Source organism: Marmota flaviventris, chromosome 3, assembly GCF_047511675.1.
Source record: "Marmota flaviventris isolate mMarFla1 chromosome 3, mMarFla1.hap1, whole genome shotgun sequence".
Classification (NCBI taxonomy): domain Eukaryota; kingdom Metazoa; phylum Chordata; class Mammalia; order Rodentia; family Sciuridae; genus Marmota; species Marmota flaviventris.
The window spans coordinates 159,925,724-159,943,399 of NC_092500.1; the positions used below are offsets into that span (position 1 = coordinate 159,925,724).

General features: G+C 35.1%; 1 protein-coding gene across 2 annotated transcripts in view; it reads right to left on the reverse strand.

The window, feature by feature from the left end:
• Positions 1 to 4,480: 4,480 nt before the first annotated feature.
• Positions 4,481 to 17,676, reverse strand: part of Klhl2 (kelch like family member 2) — a 102,825-nt gene continuing 89,629 nt past the window's right edge. For both annotated transcript variants that reach the window (XM_027927058.3, XM_027927057.3), the window contains exons 9-15: positions 16,796 to 16,913; positions 15,425 to 15,622; positions 14,882 to 14,983; positions 13,234 to 13,362; positions 12,274 to 12,414; positions 6,904 to 7,047; positions 4,481 to 5,601 (exon numbers count right to left, since the gene is read on the reverse strand). In XM_027927058.3, the coding sequence (XP_027782859.1) occupies positions 5,573 to 5,601; positions 6,904 to 7,047; positions 12,274 to 12,414; positions 13,234 to 13,362; positions 14,882 to 14,983; positions 15,425 to 15,622; positions 16,796 to 16,913 (861 nt within the window). In that variant the 3' untranslated portion in view covers positions 4,481 to 5,572. The remainder of the gene's footprint in view (positions 5,602 to 6,903; positions 7,048 to 12,273; positions 12,415 to 13,233; positions 13,363 to 14,881; positions 14,984 to 15,424; positions 15,623 to 16,795; positions 16,914 to 17,676) is intronic.

Genomic DNA, 17,676 nt, shown 5'->3' on the forward strand with positions numbered 1-17,676 from the left:
ATAAAATCATGGCATTTGCAGGTAAATAGATGGAGTTAAAAGAAAATAATGTTAAGTTAGCCAATCCCCCAAAACACAAATGCTGAATGTTTTCTCTGATATAAAGAGGCTGACTCATGGTGGGGTAGGGAGGGAAAGGGAGGGGGTATGGGGTTAGAAATGATGGTGGAATGTGATGGACATTATCCAAAGTCCATGTATAAAGACATGAATTGGTATGAATATACTTTGTATACAACCAAAGATATGAAAAATTGTGCTCTATATGTGGAATAAGAATTGTAATGTATTCCGCTGTCATTATAAATTTTAAAAATTATTAAACAATAAAATAAAATAATCTACCAAAAAATACACAGATAAAAATAAATTGCATAAGGGCACCATTTGAGCCATTGAAAACCCCTTTTTTTCATATAAGGTATAATTGACATATAAAATTGTAAATACATACAGCATGCAATGTTTTAATACATGTATATCGTGTAAAGGCCCTTTCTATGGTTTCTTAGTTTCTTGCTATTACTCCTCTCCTTGCTTTTGAACAGACCAGCCCTTCCTCCTGGAATAATCAGCCATCCTTTCCCTTCCCTATCAACTTAGGTACCATCTCCTTCAGGAAGTTTCCTCTTGAGAGGTGTCTCTCACAGGTCCAGTGCGGACCTATACCCACTCATTTAACTATTCCATGTGTTTGGTGCACACATTCTTTGTAAATTATCGTGGCAGGGGTCATACCAAAGGAAAAGAAATGGGATCTGTCCCTTGGGTGGTCAAAGACAGAACCCTGTCTTTAGGATGCCCACAGAAGGTGAGTCATGTCCTATAGTGCATGTTCCAGTGCCCCACATAGAACCTTCCTTCTACACTTAAACGGCACTCCTCCACAGCGCATTGCCAGAGCCACCCCCACACCCACCCCAGGGCACACAGTGGGCTACCTGAGTACAATGCTGATTGATGCAGAGGCATAAACATCCAAACCTTCACCCTAATTTAAGACTGCTTTATTTGGTCATTCCAGCTTCAGAGCTCCCCAGTTATTGGCCAAGTTTGTGTAACTGCACTGCAACCCAATTTTTCTCTCTGCCTAAACCTGCTGCCCTGTCAAACAACAGTAACAAAATACACAATGGGGTCAGACTTACCAGGCTTCTCATTTACTAGCAAGTGCAGTATCTGATATAGAAAGTGCTCAGTATCACATACAAGGGGTCAGGAGTATAACTCAACGGTAGAATACTTGCCTAGTATGCACAAGGTAGGGTTCAGTTCCTATCCAAAACCAAAAAAAAAAAAAAAAAAAAGTGCTCAGTAAATGTTGGTTATTAGTTCTGATTTAGAGAGCTCAGAGAACAGTAACATCAGATGCAACTTACTGAGGGGCCCTGCTTCAAGCACAATAATATGCATATTTTTATCAAATCCCACAATAACTTTGTGACATAATACTACTGTTGTCATTTTAGCAATGACAAAAATAAGGGTCAGAGGTTAAGAATGTGTTCAAAGTCAGCAGCTGACACAGGGGAATGCAAACCCAGATCCATCTGATTTCAATGTCCATGAGCTTTCCAATGAACCACACAGCATTTTTCCTTAGAGTGGTGAAGCCTAGAACTAGAATCCCAAAATCTTGACTCTGAAGTATGGTTCCACTCTCCCACACAGCTTCCTCTCCAAAAGGAGGCACTGGCAGTCAGTAGAAAGCAATTTGCTTAAGACCAAACTGAAATAAAGCAGCCTTAGCACATTGCTGTGTTATGTTATGCTACACTGTGCCCCTAACTCATCAGTGGCTGAGATTACAAATACTAGGGTCCTTGTGCTGTAAGGGACAGTGAGGAGGTAAGTACTAGAAATCATGTATCAGTCTTCAAGAAACAGGAAGAGAGCTGAGTCTTCTAGCAGCATTTATACCAATCTTCTTAACCCTAACCATCACAACAGCCAACAAAGCAAATTAAGCCAAGTAGGTGGCAGAGCTACTTCACAGCACAGGTACACTAATCAGCCCTGAACTCTGCTCAAACCTGGGACTGATTTCTTGATGAGGTTTCCAAGATACCTTCTGACTTAACTTCTGATCTCTTTTTTTCCATACAATAGAACAGCTGGGAGCACTTCTGTGTTAGAGGAATAAACAAAACACAACACAACAAACAAACAAACACAAACACAAGATGTTTCAAACTGGAAAGACAGATTGGTCTGGGGAAGGGAGGTATGTGTAAGGCCTTTGAAATCAATATTACAAATCCAGCTACTGACAAACTTCTGCAAACTAGTATGTTTCAAAGACAAAATCAAGACAGAGGTGTTAGACATTAAGTAGTTAAGACTTCATTATCCTAATAGATTATATTTTAAGAAAAAATTTAAAAAATTTTAAATCAATCTTTAATTCACATTCATAGTTTCATGGAACATCTGTGTTTAGAACTATGATATGATATGAAATATGCTTGGTCTTTGTCCTGTTCCGGTCACCAACAGTTCATACTAACAGTGCCCCTAAAACCCTTGGTATTTCCTGAGTAATAATGTCTTGCTATTTATTTATAATGAACAATATTATTAATAGTTATTAATAATTAATACATAGCATAATGATCACACCTGTTTATGCTAATGAGATAACTTAGGGTGGGATCCCTAGATAGCCTCAGGATGGTACCAGTCACCAGAAAGACAGCTGATTAGAGAATTAGAGAATTGAAACTTTCAGCCCCACCCACCAACCTCTGGGAAGGGGGTCAGGGCTAGAGAGCAAGCTCTGTTAAAACTCATGAACAAGGTTTGATAAGCTTCCTGGTTGTGAACACAGAGGTGCTGAGGGGGCAGTGGGCCCAAGGAGAGCATGAAAGCTCCGTGCTTCCCCCACCCCCACCTTCCCTTTCTTTTAATCTGTATCCTTTATAATACCTTTGAACCAGTAAATGTGTTTCCCTGAGTTCTATGAGCTATTTTAGCAAATTAATCTAACCAAGGAGGATGTATGGGAATCCCAGTTTGTGGCCAGTTGGTCGTTAAGTACTACTGGCTCAGACCTGCAATAAGCTTCTGATGTGGGGGCAATCTTCTAGGATTGCAGTCTCAACCTGTGGGATCTGACACTATCTCCAAGTAGGTCTTCAGGCAGAGGCTGAAGTGAATTTTAGGGTGTCCACCGGAGAGTCAGATGGTATGGGGAAAACTCCACATTCACCTGATCATAGAAGTGTTCTGCATTGTGAGAGTACAGTAGGAGAAACTGAGGGGTTTTTTTCCTACATTTTTAAAGGAATTATTAGAAAGGATAATATCCTCACCCTTTTCTTGGTTCTGCTGTCAGAAATATCTAACAGAACTCCAAATTTATTAGACCTATAGCATCTTTATTGACAATAGGCCTGCCAGGAGTCATACTAATGCAGAAATTGATATTTTCAAAGTGAACACAGCTATTTTCTGGCTAAATTCCTTATATTTTCATTTATAATAGAAGGTTCAACCAAGTAGGTTCTGTTTAGATTTGAAGAATCTATATTAACTAAGTAAAAATCCTATCTTTCCTCATGATTACCAACTTTTTAAAGCTTTTATTAGTGCATTATAATATAAAATTTACATTTTAAAATTTATTTTCAATGTTTTATAAAAAAATATTTTTAGTTGTTGTTGGGACATAATACCTTTATTTTATTTATTTTTATGTGGTGCTGAAGCTCAAACCCAGTGTCTCGCACGTGCTAGGTGAGCGCTCTACCATTAAGCCATAACCCCAGGCCCTTTTTGATGCTTTTAATAGTGCATTTTGGTCATATATAATAGTTGGGTTCATTTTGACATATTCTTACATTTGCTGCATTTCAGTCCCTGGTGCATCTTCTTTCTCTCCCCTTCTCCCTCCCCCTATTCCCTTCCTCTGTTCTAACAGTCATTCTACTTATTTATTTATTTATAATGCTTTCTTCTTATTAACTTTTCAAGTGATTCTCATGAGAAATGTCCACAGTCCTCTCTCACTTCTTTCCTTCTCTTTCCTTTTTACTCTGTCTGGCACCACAGCTGTCTACCCCAAGATCCCACTCACATTTCCATGATTCTTTTTTATATATTTCTTAGGTATTCTTACATAATGTTTTCTTTAGAGAGGGTATTTTGCCTTTGATCTTCTTTTTATCCAGTGCTACTTGCTTTATCTTTATCTGGTGTCCTGCTTACTGTGAGGGACAGAGAAATTTATGAACCTTACATTTTACTGATCCTTCAGAAACTTTCCTTGATGGTTATGGTTACCTGTTCTTGATGAATCAATGTCAGTGCTATCACTTAATGATTTAATGCATTACCTTACCGGCTACTTTGGCAAGAAATTTAAAAATACAGGTTTGTGAAGTTGGGAATCGCAAATTTTTACAAAAGGACAGAAATCTTCAACAAACAACTTTGTTAGTATCAAACTAATAGATAAAAATCAAGGACATTGTAAAACAAATAATATACAAACTTTTATTCAAAGATAATTCAAGAAAGACATGTTTTGGTCATCTTTAAAGTGAGATTAATTGAAGATCTCAGAAAAACTGTATCTGATCAAAGCACATGGCTACTCACAGAAAGCTCTCTCCTTCTGTTAATAGCAGCTAAATTTATACACACAGAAAAAGTCTTAAGACCATGCAAATTCAGTTGAATTCCATACATTCATTATATTCATCAAAAACCTGCAGTTATATTCATGCCAAAGTGTTACTTTAAGAAAAAATTAAAAATACACACCAAAACATGACCAAGATTAATAACTAAAGAAAATAATAAATAAGCATAATTTATACTTTATTTTAAAAAGTTTGGCATCACACATATTCAAGTGTGTTACACCATGTTCATTCCTCAGAAGTGGCATTTTAAAGTGTTAAGCATTGTTAAATATCAAAAAATACAACTCTGTTTTACAATGTAGTACTGGCATAATTCAAAGTACTGTGCCAATTATAAATAGTATAATCAAGTTTCAAACATCTTTTCAAACATTTAAAGGAAAGCATATAGACACACATTTATATGCACACAATTTATTATATTCATGTAATCAAAGATATTTATAAAAGCAAAGAGTTTTATCCCTCAATCACTTTGTATACTTACGCAGATTTTAATACCTGTTCAAAGATTTTCAGTTCCTGGGTATACAGATTTTCAGGAGAAGGAATAAAGATAAAACTTAATTTTACAAGAACACACATTAACTTCATCCTCCTTCACAAAATAATCCATAGTCATTCCAGGGTGATGAGAACTAGTCTTTATGAAAGCAACTGTTAGCTAAAGACTACAGAGTAAGTACTGCAGTCCAGGTTTCTTATTAAAATTCAGTCAGCTGCTGCTCATTGCAGAAAAAGCCTACACAGTGCTTCTACCAAAAATAATCTTCAGTATCCGAGGCCTATAAAGGCAGACGATCTTATCTTCTGCTGAGACTTAAAGTGCAGCTACAAGTGGAGAAGTGCTAGATTCTCAGTCACTTCAGAAATACTTGTTGAAGCCTGTTTCTCATGTGTAAATATGCCGAAAATGTCCTTCAGGCTCATAATGGTTTATCAATAACTGTGACCCCTGAGCAAAAAATGAAGAAATAAATCAGACATCACAGGCAGCATTCTGCTACTCTACGAAGATACCGAATTCTACATTACCAAAGCCACAGGGACTGAACAAATATAATGCTTCAAAATCTCCTTCTTACAGTTTAGTGTTACTATCATTTCAATCTAAATCACAGTGAATTCTAGTTACAAACTGGGACTACATCTGACTTCTTAATCCATAACTAGAATTTACAGACACAATTTGGAGAAAATAACTTTATTTAGAAAATACCAAAATTCACCTACTACACAAAAAGGCAGAAAGAAAATAGGGGATGATACATTCATTATCTTGATTATGGTGATGGTTTCATGGGTGTATACATATGTTGAAAGTAACCAAATTGTATATTTAAATATACATTATTGTATGTCAGTTATATCTCAATTAAACTGTTGAAAAAATTCACCTATTATTGAGTCATGTTATTCTGGGATCCTACTGTAATAGTTCTTCTATGAAGTGTTGTTTTGGACGATGCATAAACAACAGTGATGGTTAATTAGTATAGACTTCTTTTTTTCTCCACTATTGGATCGATTTTGTTAAAGAAACATTCTAGAAACATACAAATATTTAAACACTGTCATCAGAATAATTAACATACAACATACAGTTTTAAAGACTTCATATATATATATATATTCATTTCTCTAAGAGAATGGAAAATTTTATTTTATAATGCAACTAATGATATGGTTTAAGAAAAAAAAATTACTCTATAGCTTAACTATTCTATCTCTTGTAGACTGGCCATGGGAAGGGATCAGACCTTTGGGTGGGAAGGGTTACCAGAAATCATACCCAGACACACTCTTACCACTGAGCTCCATCCCCAACCCTTTTTTTCTGTTTATTTTGAGACAGAGTCTAAGTTGCCCAGGCTGAACTTGAACTTAGATCCTCCTGCCTCAGCCTGCCAAGCAATGGGGATTACAGGTGTGCGCCTGTGCAACCATATTTATTGGCTATCTGAGGAAATAAAGCCTGGCCACATAGTGTATTCCTCACTGTAGTATACAGATTTTGGTCATATTAAAATTTACTGTATGTTCTGTACTGCAAAGACTTGGTATTTTAACTAAATGATTATAGAATGACAAACAAATACGGGTGCTTTATTTCAGAATTACATATCCAATATAAATTATTTTAAGAATAAGATAAAAAATATACATTGAGAAAAAACTTTCTTCTTAGAAAAACCTGTTAATCATAATGATGTCAACTTTTTATAATACAAGACTAAGAAAACGAGACAATTATTACCTGCATAACTTCTCCCTGTGCTCATACAAGATGACACAACTGTCCATTTATCTGTTGTTGGGTTATAATATTCTACCGATGCCAAGTTACAGGAACCATCATCCCCTCCAACAACATATAACAGACCATTAACTGCACAAACCCCTTTAAAAAATATGCAGAGAGAAAACAATTATTTAAAGTCTTTGGATAATCAAGAACTACCCTATACATGTTTGGTGAGGTGATAAAGAGAAACTTCTTCCTTGAAAGGAGGCAGGAAGAAAAGATGAACATGTAAAGAATTCCTTTTGTTTTTGAGAGTATAATTCCATTGCTAAGCAACTACTGTATGTCATTTATGCAGCAGTTGCTTTATATATGCATTATTTCATTTAATCCTCACAACCTTACTTCATACATTAGAAACTATTTTGCTCCTCATTTTATTTTAAAAAAATTAAATTTAGGTCAAAATAGTAACCCTCACAAAATTAGCTTCTTAGAAACTCCTAAGGAATAAATATATATTAATAAAGGATAAAAATTTTTCTTAATTTTATTTTTATACTGAATGATAAACTATCTTACTTCCTTTAAATGCAGAGAACAGTATTATCTGATTACTAGAATAACTCATTTCTGCAAAAATCCAAAAACTTCTAGAATAATCATCATTTAAATTTTGACCTCAACTCTGGCTGACTTCTCCCTGTCCCATATATATATATACACATATATGTATACATATACATATACATACACACAAATACACCAAAACACTTCCTTTTTTAACCCCAAAGTAGCTGACACTATACATGCTACTTAATACCCACCCCAACAAACAATATACCTTGGATATTTCCCCAGGTTAAAAAATATTGATCCACTCAATTTCAATGGCTGTATAGTATCCCACATATGCAATACCATAATTTATTTACTCCTTCTTTACTGATAGATATTTCCTTTTTTTTTCTCATCAACAGTGTTGCAATGAATAGGGATCGCTCTGCATGATTTTTTGAATACATGTGCGATTGTTTCTCAATATACATTTTAAGTAAGAAAATTGCTGAATGAAAAGAAAATACCTTTTATTTCAATTTACTTTTGTTTATCCTAATAAATGTTTGGAAATATTATGAACTGATACTATAGGATGTCAAAGAATCCACAAGAATGGTGCTCCATACTAGTCTCTGTAGGTTTAAAGATGGTTTTGCTAACCTAATTAATAGATGCTTATAGAGTTTTTAACATAAAATAACAAGCCCACATTACTACACAGCATTTAAAAGTGTACTTGAATGGAGTGGACTGTCTCTGTTTTACTCAATTGTGTTACTATTGTCACAGGAAGCAAATTCTTACCTTTTATTCCCTGTACCCCGTTAGGCACTGAGGATTAATCCCAGGCCTCACATCTGAGGCAAGCACTCTACCACTTAGCTATATCCCCAGCACTTTTTATATTTCATTTTGAGACAGGGTCCTGCTAAGTTACCTAGGTGGCCTTGAATCTGCAATTCCCCAGCCTCAATCTCCCAAGTAGCTAGGATTAAAGACATGCACCATATACCTGGCTAAACTCATATCATTTTGAAGTAGTTCAAATACTTGAAAGCCAAGAGCCAAATACTGCTGCCATACAAGTTCCCCAAAGTTGTTGTGTTTGTATGCAAGTCTGTATTGCAGCTTACTGACAGATGACACATGACTATGAAAAGATAAAATGGCCTCTAGAATGTCTTGGCTGTGACAGATGAGTAAGGGGCTCTGTTTTCTTTTTTCTGGGGGGCTTAGGGGGCTACTAGAGACTGAACTCAGGGGCACTCAACCACTGAGCCACATCCCCAGTCCTATTTTGTAAATTTATTTAGAGAGAGGGTCTCACTCAGTTGCTTAGTGCCTCACCATTGCTGAGGCTGGCTCTGAACTTTCGATCCTCCTGTCTCAGCTTCCCGAGCCACTAGGATTACAGGTGTGCACCACAACACCTGGCTTCTGCTTTCTTAAAGAGTTTCTCCAGTTACATCTACAAGGAGCTCAAAGATGAAAGAAAACTCCACCACAGAAAAGGAAATAAGTCTCTACACACATTTAAATATATAAGCTATATATCCAAAAGATGTCAATTCTATTAATCCACTAATTCATAACACCAGAATTCTTTTAGGCAGATGAAAGCCAAATCATGTGCTTTCCTGCAGTCTGCAACAGTTCCAGTTGGTATACTTCGTCACTTTGTTCTCAGTTCAAACATGTACTGAGAACCTATTATAGACGTGCTAAGTATTGACAGGTTATTTATAATCTAATTAAATTTTTCCTCCATTCTTAATGTCATAATTCACCATACATATAAAAACATGGGAAATCTGATTCGTATATTGCTTGCTAATTCGAATTTATACAATGCTCTCACTTCTCTTACTTAAAACTGAACTCATGGTTGGGGTTTTGGCTCAGTGGTAGAGTGCTTGCTTAGCACGTGTGAGGCACTGGGTTCGATTTCCAGCACCACATAAAAAAAAGTAAACAAAATAAAGGTATTAAAAAAAAAAAAAAAAACTGAACTCATGCCCTGCTCTCCTTGCCAGCTCAGTCCTTTTGTCCCAATTTAGGCGGCTGAATGAGATCCTTATCTTAGAATACTAGAAAGGAAGGGCTAGATAGGTTTTACCAGAAATTTGTTTCAGATCAAACAGGGGATGAGGGATACTTTTTAAAAAACATTCTCTTATGAGCTTAAATTAAAAAATAAAAAATATGTGCTTATAGTAAAATCATATTGTATTTTTCAAATGACAGAAGTAAATTATTCAAATTCCATCGTTTGAAGAGAATAGATTTAGTTGATTGAGACAGAAAGTAAAAACTAAGTTTCTACATTTCCTTCTATTCCTGATCATTACCAAATAATGGTCAATTAACTGTTCTCCAAATCAAAGTATGAAACTTTTTAACACACTTAGAACAAGTCTTAAGTCCTGCACTTTCACCTTCTTACATTAAAAATTTTTAATTAAAAAAATTTAAAGAGCAGATTAATGATAGCTCTCTATGTAGAGATTATCTTTTTATTCTTCTGGCTAATTTTTGACGTAAAAACAATAAACATGTATACAGAAAATATTATTCCAATCTTTAAGAAAAATTATGAAAGTTCAAATTATAAATTAGTTTCCTGAGCCAGAAAGGCATGTGCACATATCACTGTTGTTTTTCTAATTCCGAATGTACTGGAGTCAAGCACTTATTCTACTAAGGGCCCAGAACTTGCATCTTACCATGGTTCTAGATTATCTCTTCTGAGGGGCTTTTAGTGCCTCATCAAACATAACTGACTGAATAAAGTACAAGTTCAAATGGAGTTAAATAAATTCTGCCCTGCTCTGACAGTCCTTAAAGTCTTATGTACTTAGTCTCCCTTAGTAATTATATTTAAAGTAAGGAGAAATTAACAAGAGTATTTGGTGGGGGGGTGCATTTTGGTGTAAGATGAGTTTGAGAATCATAGGGAATTTATTTTAGACTATGGGAAAAAGCATAAAGATAAGTGCATTTTGAAGAAGATTGGCATTTCCAAAACAATCATCTAGCTATCCTAAATCTATTTTTCTATTTGTATGTTCTCTCCTTGGATCTTCATTTATAGTCATGTGCCACATTAACTATTTCGGTCAATCATGGACCACATATATGGCAGGGGTCTCATAAAATTATAATGGAGCTAAAAAAACATTCCTATCACCTAGTGATGCTGTAACCTGTTGCAGCCATCCTACCATTGTAGTTCAATTCATTGTTCATGTGTCTTTGGCAATACTGGTGTATCACGAAAAAAAACCTACTGCACTGCCAATTATATATAAAAAATATATATCAAATTATGTACAATACATAATATTTGATAATAAACAATGAAGTTACTGGCTTATATATTTACTATACTTTTAATAGCTAATTTAGAGTGTATTCCATCTACTTATATAAAAACAGTTTACTATCAGTATGTCATGTTAGCCTCAAACATCTGTGTATACTATGGCTCTTGATGGCATGTGAAGTGACTGACAAATATTCTATTTGTCTAATGACACTCTATGATGTTTGCACAATGAGAAAATCATCTAATGAGCATTTCTCAAAATTTGTCTCTGTCATTAAGTGAAAGTTAACTATAGTTATTTTCTAATCTTGAACACTTTTCTATTCTTGAAATTGTTTTCTGTTTTTTTTTTGTTGTTGTTGTTGTTATGATTTGGACCTGTAATGTATCCTACAGACTTGCGTGTTAAAGGTGTGGTCTCTAGTGCAGCAACGTTTAGAGGTGGGGGCTCTCTGGAAGTGATTAAATCATGAGCACTCTGACTCTAATCTAATGGGTTATCATTGATGGGTGCGTAGCTGAGGACATTACTGGGAGGTGGTGGACACTGCTCGAGGTGGGACCTAGTTGGAGAAAGCAGGTCACTGGGGGCATGTGCTGGAAGAGTATATCTTGTGCCCAGCCCCTTCTTTTCTCTTGGCTTCCTGGCTGCCATGAAGTGAGCAGCTTTCCTTTGTCACACCTTCCACCATGATGTACTGCCTCACGACAGGCCCAGAAACAATGCAGCCAGGATTGTGGACTGAAACCTCTAAAACTGTGAGTCAAAATAAATCTGTCCTCCATTAAGATGTTTTCCTCAGGTGGTCTGTCACAATCAAAAAAGGCTAACTATTGGGCTGGGGATGTGGCTCAAGTGGTAGCGCGCTCGCCTGGCATGCGTGCGGCCTGGGTTCAATCCTCAGCACCACATACAAATAAAGATGTTGTGTCTGCCAAAAACTAAAAATAAATAAATATTAAAATTCTCTCTCTCTCTCTCTCTTAAAAAAAAAAAAAAAAAAAAAAAGCTAACTATTGTTGTTGGTTCCATTTTCTGGAGATCCTGAACTATACCAAATTAGGATTATCTCTTCAAATTTCTCCTCCAGATTCAGATAATCGACTAGCTTTTTAACCTGGAATAAATATTTAATTAACTAGACAAATTACCTGAGAACTGGGATCTCCAGGATGTGATACATGCCTTGTGGTAAGTATAAATTAATTCATATATCAAATGAAGATATATACCCTTAACCAATAAGTATCCACATTCACCACCAAAAGTTATTTGCTAGTAGAAATTATAAATTAACTGAAGTGTGACAACAGCATGTTATATTCCAGATAATAGGTGTTCACTTTATAGGATTATTATATTATTATTATGTAAGTTTCTGCATTTAAAGAATTCAAAGTCCATCAGAAAACCCAGATCAGAAAAAGAAAAATTAAAATACACAGCAATACTAGTAAACTTTTAAAATTTTTATAATCTTAAAGCTAGATAATACCTGCATTTCTTCTGCACATGTTCATATCTGCTACCTGTCTCCAGGCATTTGTGGCGGGATCATATACTTCAACACTTTTTCGTACTAAAGGGCCATCATGACCTCCTACAGCATATAATAAGTTGTTTAACACACCAACACCTACAAAATACAACCAACCAACTATAGTAGAGAAAAAGTGACAAGAAATATATAACAGTTTATAATTATAACTAAAATTTTTGAAATTATAATTCATAATAGAAGTCAACATAAAAGCATACAATTTAAGAAATGAAAATGAATAGAACGGAATAAACTAGAATCTAAATAAGAACTATTACTATGAAAAAAGAGACATGTCAAACAGAGTAAAAAAGTGAAATACAGGGGGAAAGTCCTTTAATAGAATCCTCTTGAAAACAACTTCCATAATAAAAGTAATCCAGTGTAATATTAAAGCACTCAATTTCTAAGAAATGAGTATGTAAGGGCTTATTATTTAGGAAGTTCCCAAATAAACACTAAAACAAAATAATAAAAGGAATGATGAACATTATATAAATAAAACAAAGCCACCTTTTTTTGATGATACTAGGGATGGAACACAGAAGTGCTCTATCACTGAATTACATCCTCATTCCTTTTTATTTTTATTTTGAGACAGGATCTTGCTAAGTTGCCCAGGTTGGCCTTGAACTTGCAATCATCCTGGTTCAGCCAACCGAGAAGCTGGGATTAGAGGTGTGAATCACTGTACCCAGCAAAGGAACTGTTTAGAAAAGCACTTAGAAATTAAATTTTACTTTATAAAAGTTCATAAAAGTGCTACCTACCATGACTTGCATAATTCAAAAGACATTTTGTACCATTAAAAAAAGCATATATTTCCAGATAACATAAAGAGATGTCAATGCATCACTATTTCTGTTTAATTGTTTTCATTTTGTGCTCCAATTGCTATATAGGGTTCATATTTACCTGCTCCACTCCGTCTGGTGCTCATTTCTGCTATATAGGTCCACTCATTTGTTGTAGCATTATAGCATTCTACTGTGCTAAGACATTGACGTGAAGCTCCATCATAACCCCCTACAGCATAGAGCAAACCTAAGCATGGAATCACAAAGAAATTCAAATTTACAAAAATGCTACTTTTTAAAGTCATACAATATTTACATAGTTTCCTCCATGGTAGCAGAGCTTCCCTCTAGAGTGTTACTGATTTTTTTTTTTTAATTTTTTTGTAGTTGTAGACAGAATGCCTTTATTTTATTTGTTTATTTTTATGTGGTGCTCAGAATCGAACCCAGTGCCTCACACACGGTAGGCAAGTGCTCTGCTGTTGAGCTACAGCCCCAGCCCTAGAGTGTTACTGATTTTTATAAAATATATTAATCCCTTCCCTAATGGTAATAAATGATCAAATTATGAAGATCTGCAGAATATATATGATGATGCTAATTTATATTTTCATCAATAACTTAACAGAACAGAAAGTATACTCATTTATCTCCAGATAACACTAGTTAAAAATACGTATCATCCTAGAAAACAGAATTAAATATTAAAGTTATCTTAAATGAATTGGAAAAAGTTAAATCAAGAGTTAATACAAGAATGCCATGAAATACTTGGCAAATTAAAAAAAAAAGTGTGTGGGCTGGGATATAGCTCAGAGGTAGAATATTTCCCTAGCATGTGTAAGGTCCTGAGTTTAATCCTCAGAACTGCTGTGCTAAGACACAGGAGAAAAAAAAAAAAAAGAAGAAGAAAACATATGAAGTACTGAATGCTGTAATACAAATGATGTTGAAAACATCATGGTAAGTGAGAAAAGCAAGTCATGATGCACCACATACTGAACAATTTCATTTATATAATGTCCACAAGAGACAAATCTACATTGTGACAGGTAATAGATTAGTGACTGTTGAGGGCCAAAGAGGATCAGGATAACAGCTAAGGGAAGCAGGGCTGCCTTTTGGGGTAATAAAAATGTTCTAAAATGAAGTGTTGTGATAGATGTACAAAGAATTGTATGTATTAAATGAATGAACTGTATGGTATGTAAATTACATTTTAGTAAAATTCTTTTTAAGTGCAGAGAATTATATCTGTAGTAAGGAGGGAATGAGAATCTACAAATTTGTGTAAACTATTATTTTAAAAAGGAGGGGGAAAAAAAAGGTCACACAAAGCTTAGTATTTGTAGGATTCCTAAATTCTACTGGGGAATAAGGTAGGATATAAATAAGTAACTTTGGCAATCCATCCCTAAAATGTTAAACAGCCCTTCTTCTCTAGCTATAAAATTTTGTGTATGTCACCTGATTTTTTTTCCTCAAACAAAAGTATTAAGATTAGTTGATAAGTCTTTTATAGATTATATACACATGCACTCACAAACAGAAAGAGAGGAATACAGAAAGGACCTTATATAGGTTAGTTTATATAGACAAGCTAATTTAAGAAAATAAGTACAATTTTACAGTAATTATTATTTTTCTTTTTAAGTGATAATTTGCTTACCCATTTATAAGATGGGTGGTTATATTACTAGAACTCTCCAGAATCAAGAAACAATATGTACCTGAAGTGTTCACCTGAAAAAACTGCCAGCACCTACCTCCAACAACGCCCACACCAACACTGCTCCTCCTCGTGTTCATTGGCGCTACATGAAACCACTCATTAGACTTTATGTTATATGCTTCCACAGATGATAAACCTATAATAAAGTACAATACTCTTCATTTCCTCCTCTCAAAAATGTAGTTGTTCTCTATATAGATATTATTAGGGAAAAATACTTCAGGCATTTTACATTGGGCTAAAATTAAAAGGGGAAAATGGTGGAATAAAATCATGTTAATTATATGATAAATAGGAACAGCTTCTTTTCAAGGAGCTCCTACTCAAGCTACTGTCATTTACAAGCTTTTCAAACATGGTAAGATAACCGATACTGATGCATAATAAAGAAAATTTATATACTCAGCACTCTGACATACATCATTTAAAGAAATTCTTGATGCAATTTTAAAGCATCTTTAAATACAATGCCCATTAAAACACTCAAATGTATTCTAATTTTGCTATAATTTGTTCCATAAATGTGGTTATTATGTTAACTGTAACAGCAATGTAGAAAAGATGAAAAGAAAATTACCTGTACTCCCATCAAAGCCCCCCACTGCATATAACAATCCATTTAACACAGCTGCTCCCAAAGTGCTTCTCCGGTCTCGCATATTGGCAACACTGGTCCATTGGTCCTTCACAGGGTCATAGGAATCTACAGTGCGAACTCTTAATGAGCCATTAAAGCCACCAACAGCAAAAACAAGCCCAGCCATGTAGACCATTCCTGCAAAAAGAATGCAGCATTTGATGATGAATATGTGACCCAAGTACCACCACTAATATGAAGAGTACTTTCTAGCAAGTCTACTGTGATTATTAGAAAATGCTACTCACAAGTGGAGGCTGACTGAATAAGTCCTAAAAAATACTATTCATTTGTAAGAATGTATAATCACAAGTGCACCATGATGTATGTGTAAGGAACTCATTGTAGCTCTGCTTATAGTAACATAGATTAAAAGGTTTTAATATTTGATTAAAAATGAAAGAGCTAGGACCCAGCATGTGTGAGGCCATGGGTTAGATGCCCAGCACAGAAAAACAAAAACACAACCTAATAAAATTATACCACATCTAGACCAAAATAAAGCACTAGCCAACTTTATTCTTTCTTTTCTTTTGTGGTACTGGGGATCAAACCCAGAGCCTCACACATGCTAGGTAAGCACCATGCCACTGAGTTACACCACAGTCTAAGATAAATCTTAAAAGAATGAAGTAGCTCTAGATATGCTAATATATAACAATCTCCAATATATACTGTTGAAGTGCAACCATCATAGACATGTTCCATTTCACTTAAAACACTGATTTTGCTAAGGGAGATAGGAATTATGGATCCAAGATTAAGTCCTGGGAAAGATTCCCAACATTTTCAAATGCCTCTTCTTATCACATTTTTGGCTAAATAAGATGTATTTCAATAAATGTTCATGAAACAGATGCCTGTATGAAAGCAACTGTGACTTACAGCTGAGTCAGACATCTCCTAGAACTAAGGGTCCCAAGCTCAAAATTCCCTTCTCTACATTTCTGTAAAGGTAATAAGAAAAATATCCAGCAAATGGCCAGCTCCTATGAATTAAAAAAAAAATTTAAATAAATTTTTAAATTTATTTTATTTTTAAATAAATTTTTAAAAACTAAAAATATGTGTATTTTTAAAAATGCCAGCTCCTCTAGCTCATTCTAGAGAACCAGAAAGACATCTAAAAATGAAGACAGAGCAGCTAGCCCTATCAATGTCTCAGGTAAACTGTATAAGGCCTGAATCACTATTTAACCATAGAGCTGCTTGAATCAAACCTTTCTGTCTTCTAATTAATAAAATAAGACCTCAGAGAGAAGCTCTCAAAGACCCACTAATAGAAAACTGTGCATAATGCATCACGCCTACCTGCTCGGCATCTCCTAGAAGGCAATTCTGCCACTTGGTGCCATCGTTCTTCCTTAAAGTCATAGCATTCCACACTTCGAATAGCCTTTGGTGCTTGGCCCCCAACTACCACCATCAACTGGAAGGGCAGAAATATAAGCACTTGAACAAACACACGTTCTGAGATTTAATATTTCCTACAAAGATTGGTGTGAGGTGTTAGAATGAGATGGCAGAGTGAGCTAAGGAAAACAATCCCCTAACAACATGTAGTAAACATCAACAACAGGGAACATGTTAGAACTACAATTCCATTATCTAGCACATTTAGTCAAAAATAAGGATTTCAGAAACTAAAATAAGTTTCTGATCCTTCAAGCAAAAGCAGTATTTAAGCCAAAAAACAGCAGGCAGTCAGCACTGGCAAGGCTGCGGAAAATCACAGGGCTTGCTATAAACCAGATCCTGGTTTTACAATAACCAAGGATTAGATTTCCACAATCAAGGAGGACAGAGAGAAATAAATATATGTTACTAGGTAAGTGAGGTGAAAAGGACAGTAAGGTATTAAAAGAAAGATGGAAAAAAATTATCAGAAAGGAAGAGTGATTGAACTGCTGTTGACAAAAGAGCATAGATTCCTGGATTTCAAGGAAATAGACCGCCCTTGGTGCCTTAGTGCCCTACCAAAAAACAAACAAAAATGACCAATAGGACAAATAATGGAGATGCTAGAAATCATAACAAACAAATACACAATACTCTCCTACTGAGAATAATGAGGTCTATAAATGTCCTCAATTCAATTCAACAGCTCCTTACTACGTGCCCACCATGTGTATCTGCCCAAAACTGTGTTAGGTATTATACATAAGAAATGTAAGACATGGTCTCTGCCAATC